This window comes from Phoenix dactylifera, unplaced genomic scaffold (assembly GCF_009389715.1).
Source record: "Phoenix dactylifera cultivar Barhee BC4 unplaced genomic scaffold, palm_55x_up_171113_PBpolish2nd_filt_p 000288F, whole genome shotgun sequence".
Taxonomy (NCBI): Eukaryota; Viridiplantae; Streptophyta; class Magnoliopsida; order Arecales; family Arecaceae; genus Phoenix; species Phoenix dactylifera.
In genome coordinates this window covers 357848-376910 of record NW_024067770.1, presented here as the reverse complement: position 1 = coordinate 376910, position 19063 = coordinate 357848, and the positions used below count along the sequence as shown (strand labels likewise).

The window sequence follows — 19063 nt, the reverse complement described above, 5'->3', positions numbered from 1 at the left end:
AAACCTTGTATGTAAGGACTTTATTTTGTTAATAACTGGTCTCAACCTTGGATAAAGGAGGTGAATTGTAGCAGGTTGACAGTCAATATGAAAACATAGTCACATCTTAATAAGTATGAATCCTAAGAAAACTGTTGGGGTATTCCCTACTAGTAATGTACTGCATAGATATCAGGTGTAGCAAAAAGTGGGAGATGGTTAAATATGGCACTCCTCAAAAAAAATGCACCATATCAAAACTTGAATGTTGTCAAAAGTGGGTAAGGATTTGCATACTTCAATGAATGGGTGTGGGTAAAAAAGTTAGTCTAGAAAAGTCGGACACATTTAGCAACTTGGAAAATATGATGGTTGACAGACATAATGATTGAACTGATAGATACAATGGCTAGAAAGAGACTTGACATAGTTTGTCCGCAAGAGACCAAGTGATGGGAGAAAAAACAAAGTGTTTACACCCTATCCAAATTTAGTAGAGGGCGATGAGTAAGCGCCATATGGCTAAGGTTTGATGAAGTAAAGACAAATGGTAATTACGTGACCCTTAATTGCTAGGTTGAATATGGTCCTACTATGAGAAATCTTACTTGCGGTGGTATGGACCAAAGAGGTAGAATTTAGCAGTGTTGTTAAGCAGGTCGACAGGCTAACCACAGAAATAAAATGTATGAAGTCGGATGGTTGGCAGGTATAGGTTGAAGTGATTGAATTGGTCTCCAAGATATTTTGCAAGTATAGAAGACTATATTGTAGGTTGGAGTAAAGAAAGATGGCCAATGTAAGACGTCTAAATAGATCAAGGCTGAAAATATATGATTATTGGCCTAACAATTGGTGCAAGGCAACTATGCCAATAAACATGCATAGTGGAGGATAATTGACATTAGTTATCAAAATTGCTAGGAGTGGAGGCTAGACATGGTGGCAACCATTAGAGTAGGTACTTATTATTTGTTAGTATAAATATATGAAAATGTACCTTATAAAAATCCTTCAATAATAATCCAAATCTATGCATTTTATTTTATCTTACTTCTTAATCTACCAGTAGTTTTTACCCTAAGAGTAGCTATAACTTAGAATTTCTACTACCGCCAAATGCTACACCCCTATCCTTGTCTAGATTTATCTATTTCAAAAGATGCTTTGATGGTGATATAAGTCCTCGAAGGTCAAAGCTCCTAGACCTACGCTACTCTTTATCCTCTCTTTAATCATGATCTTCTGGCTAATCCGATGCCAATGGTCAGGGGCGGCTCAATACATTCTGGGGCCTAAGACGAATCCAATGAACGAGGCCTTTTTTTTAATAATATTTTTTTTAATAAATATAAAATACTTATAAAATATATGAAAATAGGTAGCTATCAAGTACACTATTTCAACAAAGATACATGAATCTAACAAAGATAGACAAGAAGATTTTTTAATTTAATATAATTCTTGAATGGAAGCACATAAAAGTAATTACTCTAAATGAAGGGCCATGAAACTGATTAAAAAACTGAGATAATGCTTGGCAATACTGTTTACCATATCAAGCAAGAGCCGAATAGGAAAAGGTCTTCCCATGGCACTTCATGGTCAAGGTAAAGAAAAGAATTTGTCCATAAAGGAACCTCTCTATAAGAAAAAGTAGGGTCATTATGGGAAATTCACTCCATCTAATTAATAAAAGTCCCGTCCCACCATCTCTCCTTCGAGTGAGTACCCAAGCAGCAACTGTAACATCACAGCACAGCAGCCATTCAACCCCCTCCCTCCTTTTCTCTCTCTACCACCCAAGAGGGGAGAAGAAACCGAGAGGAGAAAACTAAAAGAATCTCCACCCTCCAAGAAGTCCATCTCCAATCCCCCTATCTTTCTTCCGGATGGCCCAGCTGGATCAGGAGTAATGTTAAGGAAGGAAAACCAAGACCAAAACCAAAAAAAAGAAGGGATGAAAGATAAGAGTGGCTTCAGGCGTCTATCAAGCCAACCAAATTCCTCTTCTCTCTCTCTCTCTCTCTCCCCACCCAAAACAAAACTACTGTCCCCAACATCCCAAGTTGCCCCTCTGCAGGCCAGGAAACTCTCCACCTCCCTTCCATCAAGGGGGAAGACTCGTAGGCCGTAGCCAGCTACTGATCCCGTTTTGTATGGAGCCTTTGCTTCCTTTTGGTTAGTCTCCCGTGGGCCTTCCAATGGCCCGGGGCCTTAGGCGACTGAGGCGGTCGCCTAAGGCCCCGGGCCGGCCCTGTCCTTCAAGCTCTTTGTGCTTTTCTTTGAAAACCTTTGCCATCATCCCTTGGGAAACTTACCTTAAAATTCCAGGCTCTTACAAAAGTAACAAAAAACAAAGTGTAAAAAAAATAGAAAAGAAAAAAAAAACAGAGTCAGAGTACTCTCAAAAAATAGAAAAATAGATATAGAAAGAAAAAAAGACTCCTGCACTACACAAGAGAAAAAGTCTAAGGTTGGATATGATGCTTCTAGTGTGGAAAACTAGACCCTATCTACAGATTGCAAGAAGACAAAGGGGAAAGAAAGGAAGCAATTATTAATTGTTGAAGATGTGGAAGAGGAACGTGCAAGTCATGAAGCCTCTCCTATTTGTGATGACTATGGGAATGGACTATAGGAGGAAATTGTACATAGAGATTTTTGGATTCTCCAATTCAATTTACTTTTTTTTGGCATACTAATCTTCGAAGCACAAAACCTCATCGATCAAATTGTCTTTTTCTTTCTTTCTTGTTGCGTCACCTAATTGTAGCGGCCAGAGTGTCTATATCGAATCTAGTAATCCTTCTGAATTATGAAAAATAGGATTATTGTTATAACTATCATAAAAAAAAATAATATTTATCTTTTCTTGAACAAGGACTAACATTGTTATTATGAAGAAGCCTATTTGACCGATATGGCCGCATCTAGCTTTCCAAGACATTGGAGTAGTTATGCGAAAAGTCACCGAGCACTTTGAGAGGAAAGACCCAACCCATATGAGGATAAGTATTTAGGAGTCCAGTTTATTTATTATATCATGGGTGAGGACCCGATGATGCCCCAGTATATGTGCATAAATAGTGAAAGATTGGAGTTTTCTTGTGACATAAATAAAATGAACTCTGTAATTTTCTTTAAAAATACTTCGGTATTAAGGTATAACTACTTGCCTTCCTTCAAACTATAATATAGAATACAAGGATGAGTGAATGGATTTATCTCTACCTAGGCCCTTTATCAGTGTTTGAATTATTTTAAAAGCAATTACGTCGAGATCAGAGAAGCTAAATCAAGCACGGATCAACCTTTTGCCAACCTTACCAAGAGAATAAATAATTATATTTAACATACACGCAAACAAATCAATAATATATGAGGATTTAGGTGAAGACAGAAAGCTTACCTCTTAGGCTTTATTAACCCTGTTAGGCCATGAAGGATTTTAACAGGTTTCTTCTTCGTGGGATATAACTTTAGCAATCCCATTAGCTCCTGCCCAAAATGTTAAAACTCAGTTGTTATTAAAATACAAATCAAGGCATACGTACACTCGCACGTACATCTGTAAACTTGTACACATGCACATTTCTACTATTTTAAATTAAGGCATAAAAGTCCCCAATAAAATATGTTCAGTGCGAAACCCAAATTGACTATTAACAAAGAGATCAAAATTTGAGATGTCTAAATAAACCTGACAAACCCCAGCTATAAAATAAAACAATTCTTTTGATTAATCATTGATAAACCATTGCTTAGAAACTCGAATTCGATGTAGCTTATTCTTTTTTCTTTCTTTTCCGTGAACACTTGGGATACACTACGTTATCCATTCATGATTCCAGAGTGGTAGCCTATCTTGCTTATGAGAAATATTGGATCGAGTTATTCTTAAGTACTATGATGAGAAGTAACCCTGCCGAAATCAGTACCCAAGCCAACATACAATGACTTTACCAACTCAAGCAATTGGCTCTTCATATTATAAGACTTCTGTTGATTACCCATTCAAAACTTATACTACAACATTAGAAGAAGAAGAGTCATTCTTCTAATTGTTCTGCATATTATTACATATATATCAGCTGCAGATCCAAAACTTCTACTGCAGTGTTAGTAGCAGTAGAAGAACAAGTGCACACAATATGTTTTAGTGGGAAGTGAACATTTATGGATGGGGCCTTTGACACCATTTTAGTTCCTATCAGAGCTGATTGCCTCATGATGCAGATAGGTGCCATGTTATACTGGGTATGAGATTGGATACTACCTACTTAAATTTCTACAAGCTAATTAGCCATTTTTATGGTCTCTCACCCATTTCGTCAACAAAGAAGAAGGTAAAGGTGTTACCGAGGAACAACAAGCACAATTCTCTTTAGAGCTATATTATTGTATTAGTCATTGTTTACCAATACTTTGGCTCGGTTTCAACTCTTGGCCTGTCTGACTTGAAAACACCATGTCAAGCAACCGGCTGGAATTGGCTGCACCCATCAGCACATCCAAGGGTTTGGTGTTTGTTTAGATACCCACTTCACCTATGGAGGGTGACAGGCAACAATATCACCTACTCTAAAATGTGAAGGGCATTTGAGCCATTACCTAGGTTAAGATTAATCATGTTAAAAAACATAATGCCTCGACTATGCCGGCGCATTAGGTATCTTATGCTGATGTGTCAAGCTTATCTCCGCAGGGCTAGGTTTATGCTTGATATTTTATCATGAACGGGACAAAGCCACTCGATCCAATCATATGATTTTATTTTTTTTAGTAATTTTAAATTGCTTTTTTTTTTCTTGTTAGCAAAGTAGTAGTCTATAAATATGTAAATTTTATGAGTTTGGGATTTAAAGAATCATAATTACTTCAAGGAATTATGAAGTGCCAATCCTATGCATGTCTAAATCCAATCTTCAAGGAATTGATCCCAATGGTAATTTAATAACCAGATGGAGGTTTAATTTGATTCGATTGATCCGCCACTCACGAAGCTACGAGAATCTACAATTGAGTTGTTTAGAGATCTCAAAAAGAAATTTATAATAATCAGTATCAAATATTGCAACTTATGGCCGTACAAATCTAGTATCAGATTCGGTCAATAATAGAAATCTCCATTATTATGAAAAAGATGGTGACAGTGACTATTGCCTATTGCCTAATTAATTGTGTCATGAAAAAATATAAAACACGAGCTTCAATGAAGATAAAGAAATCAATAATGGCTGGTTTGATGGAAAATAATTCAAAGAACCCACCCCACATTGATGATAATTAATACCATGCACCCACGGCTAATTATTACTGATGAACAATTTCAACAGTACATGGAAGATGTGGTCACAAAAGTTCGACTATTGATAGAACCTTCATAGTGATCATGGAAAAATCGATGGTGGGAAAAGTAATAGATATCATTAAAAATACGTGTGTTAAAGAGAGAGCATATTCAGATGATTATTGTGATTGAATCATAACAACATGAAATCCGGTGCCATTAACGAGTGCAATTTTTTAATTATTTTGGCATGACAATGTCAATAATTAATTTGAAGAGCCGAGGAGTGATACAATTACTACCCTAAGAAAGAAACCATGCGGGCCTTTATTTATTTTCTACAGTTCATTCTTGTTTCCTAGTAATTCTTGGGTTAGGTTTTTTCTTTGTTAGCCAAGTTGGCAGGAATCTACTTCCTACTATAATATTTCAAATGAAAGAAAGTAAAAAGAATAGAAAATATATGACAAATAAGATATTCGATGATTTCAAAAGGATGGGGACCTCCAAATTTTTTTTAAAAAAAAAAATATTAAACTGATTTTTTTTTTTGCATATAAGACCATATATTATTTGACTGACAAGAAAAAGACCCGGCCACAGAAATAATAGGAGAAGTGAAATGATTTATAGAAAATAAGTAATTGAGCAAAGAGGGATAACAAATCTCCTGTTTTTTTTTTGTGTTTGTGGGGTACTGAGCAAAGCAAGTCAACAAAACTGAAGTTGAATTAACTTTCTATGATTAACGAATACAGAACATCTTTGGCACTTAATAACAAAATCCAAGGATTCAGCTGAATAGTATCTCTTGGGATGTGAAGGATGCATCATTGCTCTCCATTTAGCCACATATTAACGAATCTAGAGGCAAGATGCATGGATAAAATTGCACAGGGTGATCAAATGGTCCACTTTAGGGTGAGGAATAGAGCACTCAAATTAAGTGTCTTGCACTAATCACTTTTCTTCGTTAAATGGCACACTTTATGGTTTCAATTCAAAGGGAGCAACAAGAATACGACACACGGAGTGATTTTTTTCAGTGATATTTTTATATATGTTACTTAAGCATTTTTTGATATCATTAAAGTTGAAATCTAACATCCATTAATTACAAAGGATCTGTCCACAAATATGAAGTTAAGAAAAATAATAAGATTAGAAGGTAATCTTGGGATCATGCATGCATCCGGTTAGACGCTCATCAGACCACTCTGATCACGAGCAATGCATCGATGCAAGCTAGCATGTGCCTCACAGGGTTACATGCACCGAAGAAACACATCTCACACATCTCTATTCCTGATCAAACGGCGGGTGATCCACCATGTGCTGCAATAAAGGTGTGACACAGTGACTGCGTGGAGAGTTAAAGATGGGAGCCAAAACGACCATGCATACCTGGGCTACGTCGATGGTAGTATTGACAAGGGTTGGAAGAACTCTTCTCCCAACATCAACTTCAGCCTCCACAGACAAATCCTCGAACCGGACTTCAACCTTTGGAGCATCACTTCCCAACCTAACATCACATCAAAGCATATGCACACATATAAAACACCTAGAAAACTCACAACATGTCATCTATCATCTCCTCCCTCTTTCATGCATCTTCCCTATTATAAGCCGTGGTTTGCTTGCTACCTTGTATTCCTTTCTTGCAGCTTCTGAAGAAATTTTTCATGATCTTCTTGTGTCAGATCTGGAACATCAGATATTTCCATGGCCTCTGTGTGTGTGTGTGTGTGTGTGTGTGTGTGTGTGAGAGAGAGAGAGAGAGAGAGAGAGAGACTTGGTTTCTTTGACAAACTTCTTTGAGCATAGAAAGGAGGAGATAAGAGGTGTGTGCATATATAGGCGGGGTACTGAGGGGTGATGAGAAGCTTTAACGCAGGCTAACCAGTGGAAGTTCTCTTCCAATGTGTCATATTTCTAAACCACATCGCTAGCTGCATGGAAGTAGGCCGAAAACGACTTTCCGCTTAAATGCATTGGCGTATGGCTGGGGTTGCAAATCATTTTGTCGGCATTCATCCGGACCTTTTTGTCATAGTTTAATCGTTTACGAAACGAAGAACAAAAAAATTAACTAGTAAGGAATCTTTTTTTCTGATGTTGGCATTAGAAAAATGAAAAGTCTTGTAATAATCATAACCTTAGGTAAAAAAAAAATGAAGCGAGAAAAGCATAAGGGAGAAAATAAGAGAATCCATTCTTTAGAGGTCTAATTGGTACTGATGATGAAAGAATATTACGTAGGGTCAGTGTGCCCCACAAGTTAGGTATGCTGTCGCCAATTTGATTTTGTTAGATATATTAATACTTGTTGGACAACTTTTGGTAATGAGATAATCTCTGTGGTTAATTTAATCTGATTTTCTATTGAATCCAACTTGTGACTGCGGCAAACTTCCATATATAGCCAATAAATTTAAAGATTAAATTTCTTTTATTTAGTACAATAATAGTCCTTATTCGTTATCTGCACAATTATATATATATATATATATATATATATATATATATAGGATTGAAACTGTTGTCCTTAAAATTTCCCTAGAAGTTAGAAAATGGCCTACCAGTAAACTACAAAGGATTCTAAAGAAACAAATATCTCCCAAGGATTCTAAAGTTTAAATTACATGGAGCAATGCTCTACGAAAATACCTAATTCCATATCAATATACTAGGGGTAAAAATATATCAAGATAGAGTCATGTCACAGAAATTTTTTTTTAAAAGAATATAAAAAGAAACTTAGACATAAAATTGTCTCGCTTATAAAAGAACTGTGAAGAATAAAGCCAAATATTGAAACCATCTATTTTATCTAAGTAACTGGTTTTATTTTTGTAAAGTAAATACTATCAATATGCATTACTTTCTTTTGACAATCTATTGTTTTCCTGTTAAACAAAGAAGTGATAGAATAAAAATTTTTTGTTAAATAAGAAGTGGTAGATTTTTTTAAGAAAGGGAATATACACGAGTACTCATTCCAGTGCCCTCATGAAACTGTGGACCAACTGAGCACCATTCTCTGTTGAATGTTTATTTTTGTTTTGCTTTCTAATGTAGTAATAGGTCTTTAATTGCATCTTTGTTCTTGACTCATGGCATCGGATAACTCACTAATGATCAAGTTAATATAAGTAGATCATTGTGACATCTTGTTTTCCTAAGCGTCGATACAGGCTCTAAAAAGTGCAAGGAAAAACTATTTATTTTGTAGTGGTTGTTTGATTTACCTCATTTCTGAGGATTTCAACTTCATTATTTGACCAGAAATTACATTCATAATAGTAATCTCAATCTGATTCTTAAGTCTTTGTAAGAATATTTTGATCATGATATATTGTTGTCATTGCGTGAAATCTCCATCATAATAAAGGCGTGATTCAAAATGATTGAAAGATATATAATTGAGAATCACGGAAATATTCATTGAAGAATTAAAAGCTTCCATCTAAAATGGCATAGAAGTGTCTAAAGAAATAATAAAAGAGAAGCAGCAGCAGTTAAAGTGTAAATCTTGAAAGCTAATAAAGAAAGTATAAGAGTTTCAAGGTAAAGAAGGCGTCGAAGCTCATTTGATGTAGAAAACTAACGCTGTTATGGAGTAGAATGTCGAGTTCTGATGATGTCCTTCAATCTTATCACTTTCTCTGTATTTATAAAGGAATCTGGACTTTTTTTTAACCTGAATGACCGCCACTAAGTAGTTATTTCCAGCTACAACTACCTTTTAGATAATTGTTTCTTGAAATAATAGGTTTCCTCATTGATAAACCGCTTCTAGCTGTCCCTTCATGAATGACATTTCTCGTCTGCTTTCAGAAAAATCATGTGTAACTTCCAAGTCATCCAAATAGATAATTAGGATAAAAGTCAAAATTTTGTCAGATATTTAACTAATGCACAGGTTAAAAATCTATCAGACAGAAGAACCGATTAGCTTTTGACTAATCAGTTAATATTACTTAATATATAGGTGGTAACGTATGCCCCCTGCAGCTAAATGAAAATATGACTTTTTGTTAAGTTGTGAAGCAAGTTATGACAACTAGACGAAGAAATGAATATACTAAAATTTCATATCATCATATTTTCAATCAACACAGTTATCTTATAGTCATCTTTAACCGATCAATCATGCCATGTCTCTTAGTCTATCGAGTGGAATTTCAACCGTATTTTTAATAAAAATATTCACCAGTCACAACTTTAGATTATCATAACTTAATCGATCACTATGGTCACCGATTTATATTGATTGTCATTTTTTGAAACAGTTAATTGATCAATTATAGTAAGCAGAATTATAGCAAGTGCTACTCGGTTAATCATTGGCTGATATAATATATAGTCCTGCATATTTGTATGATCCACTGTATAGATACATGGTATTTGTTATGCTCTAATATCGGAGCGTGATAGTAGCCCTGGCTAGTTGGCCAGAGCCTGATAATTTAACAGAGCAATAAATGAGATATGACTGTTAGAAGTATGCCCTAGAAGCCAATTTGGCTGACGCATTATTTTATTCTGGAACATAAATTTGTACTTGACCTAATTAAGTTGGGCATTCTTTTCATTCATGTTCTTATGTGTCCATGAATCGTCCAAGGAATTAATAAGATGATGACGCATATTCTCAAGAGTTGAAAATTTGAGGCATGTGTCATTGGTGATTAATTCCTGAATTGCTCCTAATTGATGGATAGGGAGAGAACGGTGATTGATCCGCTGAGATTAGTGCACATATTGCTTTCTTTGATGGACGAGTCTTGAGTCCACAGTGTAGGGACACTGGAGCAATTGTGCAAGTGCTTGTTAGAGAACAAGGGTACTGAGCGTGACCAAGACAAGAAGTCACTTGGATGTCTATCCACTCGTCAGTGACTTGCTTGATGTTGCAGTAGTGTGACTGGTCCTTTGACCTGCGATGCTTCGGCTGCTCACAGTGAGGTTATTGTAGTTTGACTGCACACATACATGGTCTCTAGCCATATGGGTCCATGCAGTGTAGATTGGCTGCAGTAGGTTCACTGTAGGAGTAGGGTATGCACCTATAAGGAATCTATCGACCTTGATAGATAGGGAGAGATCCTATGTGATTTATAAGACTGAGTTCGTAAGGCCTCGGTCGAGGCAGTAAAAATAGTGGAGAAAGAGTTTTCCACTCTCGAACTTAAGTCGAATAAATCTTGACATATGACAGACAATGGGGTTTGACGAGTTGTCCATGACCTCCGTCCTGAAGGGATCCACGATAGTAGGACTGTATCACATGATAACTGCACCTAGAGGTTCATCATTCCATTCTGCTGGGTAGCCACTACATGCTGCTAGGTGTCACTGGTGGATGGTGAGACTCACAGGGAATATCTCGATGATCAATAAACTTTGATGAGTTGAGTTAGAACTGTTCCAACCCATTGAAAGGAGTTTTCAATGATATTGTGATAGAGATTGCAATATATCTCACTACCAGTCAGAATAGAACCTATGGGGTCACACACACTAGAGGTATTGACCGATCAGATGGTTGAAACGTGATTATGAATCACAAGAAATCAATTCGATTGATAATCAGTTGAAGAAGGAACAATGGAAATTAATTAATTGGACTTAAAACACGAATCCTACTTGGAGTAGGATTTCTGGAATCCTAATTGGATTAGGACTGGGAATCCCACTTGGACTAGGACTGGGAGTCTTACTTGAAGTAGGATTCCTACAATCCTAATTAGATTAGGATTTTGAATTCAATATGGATTCCTACTTAGAATAGGATTCCTAGAAGTCCTAATTAGATTAGGACTTCGGATTCAAATAAGAGTCCTAATTGGATTAGGACTAAAATTAAATAAAGCCTAATTGGATTAGAATTTCTTAAGTCCTAATTAATTATTAATTTAATGAATTAACAAGACTCCTAATTGGATTAGGATTGAAAAGTTCAATTGAGTCATAATTGATTTGAGTTCTAATTGGATTAGGACTTACCTAGATTAAACCCAATTGGTTCAACTTTGGACTAAGCCTAATTAGATTAGGACTTAGCCACATTAGGGCCTCCCAATCCTTACTTAATGAGGACTAGGGCAGCACAAAAGGGAGGGGCTCACGCCCCTCCCCTTTCTCTTGGTTGGTGCGGCAACACAAGAGGGGCCGGCGCCCCTCTTGGAAAATTGTAAGGAGCTCCTAATTAGTAGGAGCTCCACACGCCATAAAAGGGATGCAAGGGGGCAGCACCTAGGGCATGAGAATCCTCTTCCCTCTCCAGCCGTGAGCCCCCTTCCTCCTCTTGGTTTTCAGCTGCAAGCAAGGGAAAGGAAAAGAAAGGTGTTGGCAGCCCTCCCTTCCTTCTTCCAACGCAGGGAAAAGAAAAGGCTGCAAGTAGCCTTTGGTTCTTCTCCTTAGAGCCTCCTTCTTCTTCCTCCTCCTAAGCATAATCAAGAGTTGATTCAAAGGAAAAAAATCAGCCATCTAAAGTAGTCTCTGCAAGGAAGCTAGCACCCCGGGGAGACAAGGAAACTTTGATCGGTCCTCTGGTTCGTGTGGATACCCGTAGAGGCCGGACGCGTGAACGGCTTCTAGCGAACCTTCATCCTAAACCACGAACTTCAGTTTGCGGTGATCATCTATCCGCACAAGGTGAAGATCTAATCTTCATAATTAGTTTAAAAGTTTTTAATTCTAATCTATCTACGAATGGTTATTCAACAACGTTCATAGGATGAACGTCGATCCCGCGCATGTCTCTTCCGCTGCCATCTGAAAAGTTTTTTAATTTTTTGCGGCATGGGCGGGTTCCCAACAATGACAACCAACTAGAATTTGGTACTAGTCATGCCAATATAAAAGCAAGATGTTTCATGTTTCCAACCTCCCATCCCCATCCACTTGAAGAAGACTATATGTATTAATAATATCCTCTGTTTTTGGCTGGAGGATGACCATAAATTGTCACATATCATTCTTTTCATTTTCAGATTTGTCAAAGAAACGGTTGGAATACCATAAATCAAGCATGTTAGTGGATCGAAAACAGTGAACTTTAAACAAATAGTTGGATCAAAAGCACACAACCCAAATGATTTGATCGGCCAAAAAGCCTCTGGTGGTCGTAGCTCCGCTAAAACCTCACCTATCCGTGAAATGAGTGCAGATATTCTAGGTTGTTGTCACCTCATCCAGCCATGGCAACGTTTTTTGTTGGCTCCACCTGATCGGGTTAAGTACTTAAGTGTCACTTGTACTGGCCAGCTGAAACTATGCAGCTGAGGCCAATGGGCCAGAGGTTGACAAGTAAACAGAGCAATGGATGAGCCATGACAGCCAACTTCAATTTGGCATCGATTCCACCGATGTAAAAGCAAGGTGTTTCAATTTGGACACGGACCCCTGGTGCTCGGGCTGGGTGAGGAGGTGGCTGGGAAGGAGGCTGACAGCGACGGGCAGGCCGGAAAGGTGGATCACCTTTCGATGGTGAGGAAGGTGAGATCGACGGTGATGGGGGAGGATTCCGGATTGGCTGAGGGTGAAGGCATTGGTGGTGGGCCGGCCCAATTAGGGGAGAAGAAAGTTGGGGCCCTATGCGGCAAGGAGTAGGGGTCGGATTCGCAGCACGATGCGGAATGAAGATCCTTGTTTGGAACTGCAGGGGAGCGGCCAAGCCCTCCTTCAACACTTCATCTAAAAGATTGCTCCAGGTGAACTACTCGGATATCTATTTTTTGTGTGAGACATGGCTTTTTAGAGATGGCCTCTATCGAGCTTAGCGTCGTCTTTCGGCTGCTTGGGAGTCCTTTGTAGTGGATTCTCAGGGCCTGTCGAGGGATATTTTTGTTTTGTGGAAGTGGAGTGTTGCCACTGTAGATGTGTTCCAAAACTGCCCCAAGCAAGTTATAATGGTAATTTCAGAACCTAATGAAACTCTTTGGATTTTATCTGATGTATATGCTAGTACTGACTATAGGATGAGGAGAGCCCTCCAGGGTGAGGCCACCAACCTTGTTGCCCAGGGGATCCTAATCATGGTCATAGGCGACTTCAACTGCATTCAAGGATCTAGTGAGCATATAAAAGGTAGGGTCTACACTGATAAGGTGGAGAGAAGGAAGTTTCAGAACTTCTTGATGGCGAATGGGTTGGTGGACCTCGGGTTCTCTAGGCCGACGTTCACCTAGTGCAATAACCGTTCGGGCCACACCAGAGTGTGGGAGAGGATTGACAGGGCTGTTGCGTCAGCATGTTGGGTCCAACGCTTTCCTACATATCAGGTTCGCCATTTGCCCCAGTTTACTTTTGATCCTGTCCACTCTTGATCACTACTAGTTCTAGCTCCAGTCATTGTAGTCCCTTCCGCTTTGAGTTGTGGCTCTCATACCCTCAATCCTAGAATATTGTTCGGGGCCTGGGGGATGCCAATGTGAGGGGAGGCCATGAAGAGGGTCCTTGCAAGTTGGGACTCACCAAGCAGAGGTTGCGCAGATTGAACCGTGAGGTGGTGGGTAACATCTTCAAACGATTGGAGGAGATGGAGGTGTCTATTGTTAACCTTCAGGGTAGGAAAGATAGTGGTGATGAGCTACCGGAGGCCGACATGGTTGCACTGCGTCAGAAGCTAGCTATGCATCATTCCTTCTTGCGGCAGCAGGTCTGTTGACCCCCTAATGGATTTTGATGAATACAAAATACTAGAGTATAATTCCATTTATCTTAGCAATTTACTTGAGGATTTCATGTGTTTAATTAAGAATATTGTTAAGAAATGTCTAGGCAAGTTCCCATAATTTTTATGAATTTATTGAAGAATTTTTGAGATGAAGAAAACAGATCAGGGACAGGCGAGACGTCTCCGGTTTGTTCCAGAGACGTCTCTGGCACAAACAGGAAGAACTGGCACGTTTGGAGACGTCCCCGACACCTGGCGAGGCATCTCGCAGGGTCGGAGTCGACTCTCTCAGAAGCGGAGTCGACTCTCTCAGTGGCGGCAGAAAGGCCGATTTCAAGAGATGCGCGCGAGCCGTCTCCACAGTACGCGGAGTCGTCCCCGCAAGTAAAAGCTGAGTTTCCGAGTCGTCCCCAGAGAGTGCGGAGTCGACTCTCTCAGGGTATTCCAGAGGATGTCTTTTTCGGTGATAAGGCAGCGGAGACGTCCCCTGAAAGAGCGGAGTCGACTCTCTCAGAGAATTCCAGAAGACTTGTTTTTCGGAGATATAACGGCGGAGTCGTCCCCAAGGCAGCGGAGTCGTCCCCATGCAAAAAGCGCAAACAAGCCGAGACGTCCCCGTAAAGTGCCGAGGCGACCCTCTCAGAAAAACAGAAAAACAAGGATTCAAACCGTTCATCATCGGAGTCGTCCCCGTAAAGCGCCGAATCGACCCCAAACAACGTCAAAAGTAAAATCTTACAGCCGAGACGTCTCGCGTTGAAGCGGAGACGTCTCCGAAGCGCCTGGGACGCGACTGACAACTTTTTCAGGTTTGGTTTGAATTTCAAACTCCCTTAACTTTATCTCTAACGGCTATATTTGCTTTTTGGGCTATAAAAGGGAGCTCTTAAGTGCTTCCCAACAACTTCTAACCAACCCAACACAAGATCATTCAAGAGAGAAGAAAGAAAAAGAGGTTCAAGGGAGTTAGTGCATTCAAGTGAAGAAATCAAGTGCCTTCAAGCTTTCCAAGTGATTTCGTGCTCAACTACTCTCCTCCGCTAGGCATTCAAAGCTCACATTCAAGCCAATGCGATCCACATCGGAAGAACCACCATTTCCTACGCTTCCAACGGCTAAAAGGGTTCTTCCGGGTTCTATTATTTCTCACTGTTTTATTTGCTTCTTGAGAGCTTTTAAATCCTTGTAAAACTTTTTCAATATTGTGCTTGTTCCAGTCAACGGACTTGGAACAAGGAAAAGGCGTCCCAAGCCTAGGTGAAATTGGGGGTTATAGGGTTCGTTGTTAGCCCGGTGTAAAACAACGAGTTGGGTAGTGCACTCGCAAAACTACCGGACTGTAATCTTGGATTATAGTGGAAATTCCCAAAGGTGCTCTGGGGAGTAGATGTAGGAGCAGTGGAAGCTCCGAACCACTATAAAACCTTGTGTTTGCGATTGATTGTTCTCATACCTCTATCTTTACTTTAGTTCATACATTTGTGTGTTTTATTTTTAATTAGGCAAAAAGTTTTAAGACACCCAATTCACCCCCCTCTTGGGTGACCATCTCTGGGCAACAAGTAGTATCAGAGCTGGTGCTCTGTGTATATCTTGAAAGACCTAACCGTCTTAGCCAAAGATCTAGATGGCAACACCCTTTAACAATGTTCCTGCTGAGGGGCAGGCAACCAATAGACCTCCACTCTTCAATGGGACAAATTATACCTATTGGAAGACTAGAATGAAGATTTTTATTCAAGCACAAGATTATGCCTTGTGGAGGGTCATAATCAAGGGACCACACGAACCATCTCACATGGTTAATGGCATTCAAGTTCCCAAACCTGAGGAGGATTGGGATGAGAATGACAGTAAGATGGTTCAACTCAATTCTAGAGCCATGAACTCATTATTCTGTGCTCTAGATGTAAATGAGTTCAATAGAGTCTCCACCTGTAGTTCCGCCAAGAAAATATGGGATAGGCTTGAAGTTATCCACGATGGTACAAATCAAGTCAAAGAGTCTAAGGTGAACATTCTAGTTCACAAATATGAGTTATTTAAGATGGAACCCAATGAAACCATCACATGCATGTTTACACGCTTCACCGATATAATTAATGGTCTAAAGAGTTTGGGTAAATCCTATACTAATCCGGAACTTGTGAGTAAAATTCTCAGGTCTTTGCCAAAAGCATGGGAAGCAAAGGTCACGGCGATCATAGAAGCCAAAGATCTCAACACCTTGGGACTAGAACAACTATTGGGCTCATTGATGACGCATGAGCTCACAATGAAGCAACATGAAGAAGAGTTACCAAAGAAGAAGACGATTGCACTCAAGGCTACTTCGAGTGTGTGTGAAGAAGAAAGCAGTGAGAGTGAAGAAGAAAGCGAAGATGAGGACTTGGGTTTAATAGTAAGGAAGTTTAAGAAATTCATGAGAAGAAAGAAACCCTTTCCAAGAAAGAAATTTGGAGGGAGAAATGATTGGGAAAAAGAAAGAGACCCAATCATATGCTATGATTGCAAGAGACCGGGACACATTCGTTCCGAATGCCCTCAACAAAAGAAGCACTTTGGAAAGAAGAAGAAGAAGGCGTTGAAGGCAACGTGGGACGATAGTGACACATCCTCCTCCGAGGAAGAGAAGGAAGAGACCGCAAATTTGTGCTTCATGGCATTTGAAAACGACGAGGTATGTCAAAGCTCAACTATAAATTTTACTTTAGAAGAATTATATGAAGCTTTTCAAGAACTTATGAGTGACTGTAGTATGTTAGGAGCAAAGAATAAAGAACTAAAGGCCTCCAATCAAAAACTAAAGGATGATATTAAAAAACTATTGATTGAGAAAGAGAGCGTTGAAAATGTTAACATCATTGATCTAGAAAATAAAAATTCAAAACTTAGCATTGAAAATGAAACGGCAAAAACACTAATTAAGGAATTGAATCTAAAAGTTAAATCTCTACTCAATAATAATACCTCACTTGCACAAAATGTTGAATCCCTTAAAAAGGATAAGGAAGAACTAGTTAAAGAAAATTTGGATCTTAAGAATGAGGTACATAAGTACAAACCAATTGTTGAAAAAATTACACAAAGCTCTGAAAAATTAAATCTTATTCTTTCAAATCAAAGAGCTGTTTTTAATAAAGCCGGATTAGGATATAAAACTAACAAGCAACAAAAGTATCTAAAGAATTTCTTTGTGAAAGCAAAAGATATCAAAACTGAAAAACCTACATGCTTTCATTGTGGAAAAAGTGGACATAAAGCCTACTCTTGTACTCAAAGAAAGATCCAAACTAACAAGAGTACATTTGTAAAAGCTAAAAACATAACTATAGAGAGAGAAACTCTGGAGTAGAGAGAGAAAAGCCCAAACGGCTAGTTTTAACCGGCGGTGTTCGTGAGGCACTCGGCCGGGGGACGCTCCGGCAGGTCGGCGTGGTCCACACGACGGCCGGGGCTGCGACATCGGGGCTTCTGAATCCCATTGAGCGGCTTCGATCTCCTTACCTAGATCGGGGAGGCGGTGGTCAACAAGGGGCCGTGCGGTAACCGGCGGTGTTCGTGAGGCACTCGGCCGGGGAACGCTCCGGCAGGTCGGCGTGGTCAACGCGACGGCCGGGGTTGCGAGATCGGGGCTTCCGTATCCCATCGAGCGGCTTTGACTTCCTTACCTAGATCGGGGAGGCGGTGGTCAACAAGGGGCCGAGCGGCAGAGGGGCCTGTCTCCGGGTGAAGCCTCGAGGGAGATCGCCGGCGCCGGAGGGGATTGGACTGCGTTCTCCTGTTATCAAAGCTTCTGGCTGTGAGTGCAGATCTGCGGCTGGCCACAGCCGGGAGGGACCCTCGGTAACCCGTCTCTTCCTGGATTGGTTTTAAACTCTGTTTTGCAGGTGAAGCCTTGAGGGAGATCGCCGGCGCCTGAGGGGATTGGCCTGTGTTTCTCCTGCTACCGAAGTTTCTGGTGTGAGTGCAGACCCACGGCTGGCCACAGCCGGGAGGGACAATCGGTAACCCCCATCTTCTTGGTTTTGCTTAAACACTGTTTTGCAGGTGAACGGCCGAAGCATGGATTCTAAGGGGAAGCAGCCGGCGGCGAAGGAGACGAAGGAAGCGAGAGGCAACGGTAAGCCATCCGGTCGCGGGGTACGCCCTGCGGCTTGGTCGAGGCCAGGACCGTGGGTTACCCACTGGCCCACGGCCGAGGAAGTAGATCGCCTGAGCCGCCGCTTCCCGGACGTCTTGCGGCCTCCGGAGGAGCCGATAGAGGCGGCTCGACAGGTGTGGGAGGGCCGGGCTTTGATCGCCCGCAGCTTTGGCCGCCGGATTCCGGCGGAATGGGTGGCCAAGGATGTGGCCGCCCGCGCTAAACTTAAAGAAGTGGTGGCCGTCCCGCTTGCGGACGAGTTCATTGCTTTGAGATTCCGGTCGACGGAGGACCGGGATCGGGCTCTCAGTGAGGGGCCGTGGGTGGTGGCGGGGCAACTCCTCGCTATGTGCCCGTGGGTCCCTGATTTTGAGCCCGGGGATGATACGGTGAAGAGGGCGCTGGTGTGGCTCCGGTTGCCGCGATTGCCCCCGGAGTACTGGTCGACTTCGACCATACTTCATATAGCGGCGCAGGCCGGCCAGCCGGTGGCGGTAGACGGGGTCACCGAGCAGCAGGCGGCGATGGGTTTTGCCCGAGTAAAGGTGGCAATCGACACCTCTGAACCGCTGCGGCCCGGTGTCCTGATACAGGGGAAGACGAAGGTGCGGTGGCAGCCCTTCGTCTTCGAGAACGTCCCGGTCATCTGTCACCGCTGTGGGCGGATGGGGCACGCGGAAGCGGCGTGCCGCTTTCCGATGGTGCCCAACGTACACAGGGAGACGCCCCCGGTGGCAACGGAGAAGGGGGGAAAGGCTGCTCCACCGACCTCGGGCGGCGGGGAGGAGGTCCAGGGGCCAGTCTATGGCCCCTGGATGGTGGCGACGCGGCAGAAGTTCCCACGGGGGGATTTGCCGCCGCGGCCGGGGGTGATGACCGGACCCGACCCTGGGGCTGGGTCATCCTCGAGACGATCGCCATCTCCGCCGCACCAGTCGCCTGCGCCGACTGCTCCTGTGTC

The 19063-nt window shown here is 41.2% G+C and overlaps 1 protein-coding gene across 1 annotated transcript in view; it reads right to left on the bottom strand.

Moving 5' to 3' along the window:
- The window catches only part of LOC103704782 (ABC transporter G family member 45-like), a 79542-nt gene extending 72382 nt beyond the window's left edge, over positions 1–7160 (bottom strand). The window contains exons 1-3 of the mRNA XM_008788216.4: positions 6920–7160; positions 6677–6797; positions 3392–3480 (exon numbers count right to left, since the gene is read on the bottom strand). Of these exons, the coding sequence (XP_008786438.3) occupies positions 3392–3480; positions 6677–6797; positions 6920–6999 (290 nt within the window). The 5' untranslated portion in view covers positions 7000–7160. The remainder of the gene's footprint in view (positions 1–3391; positions 3481–6676; positions 6798–6919) is intronic.
- Between the last annotated feature and the right edge of the window lie 11903 nt (positions 7161–19063).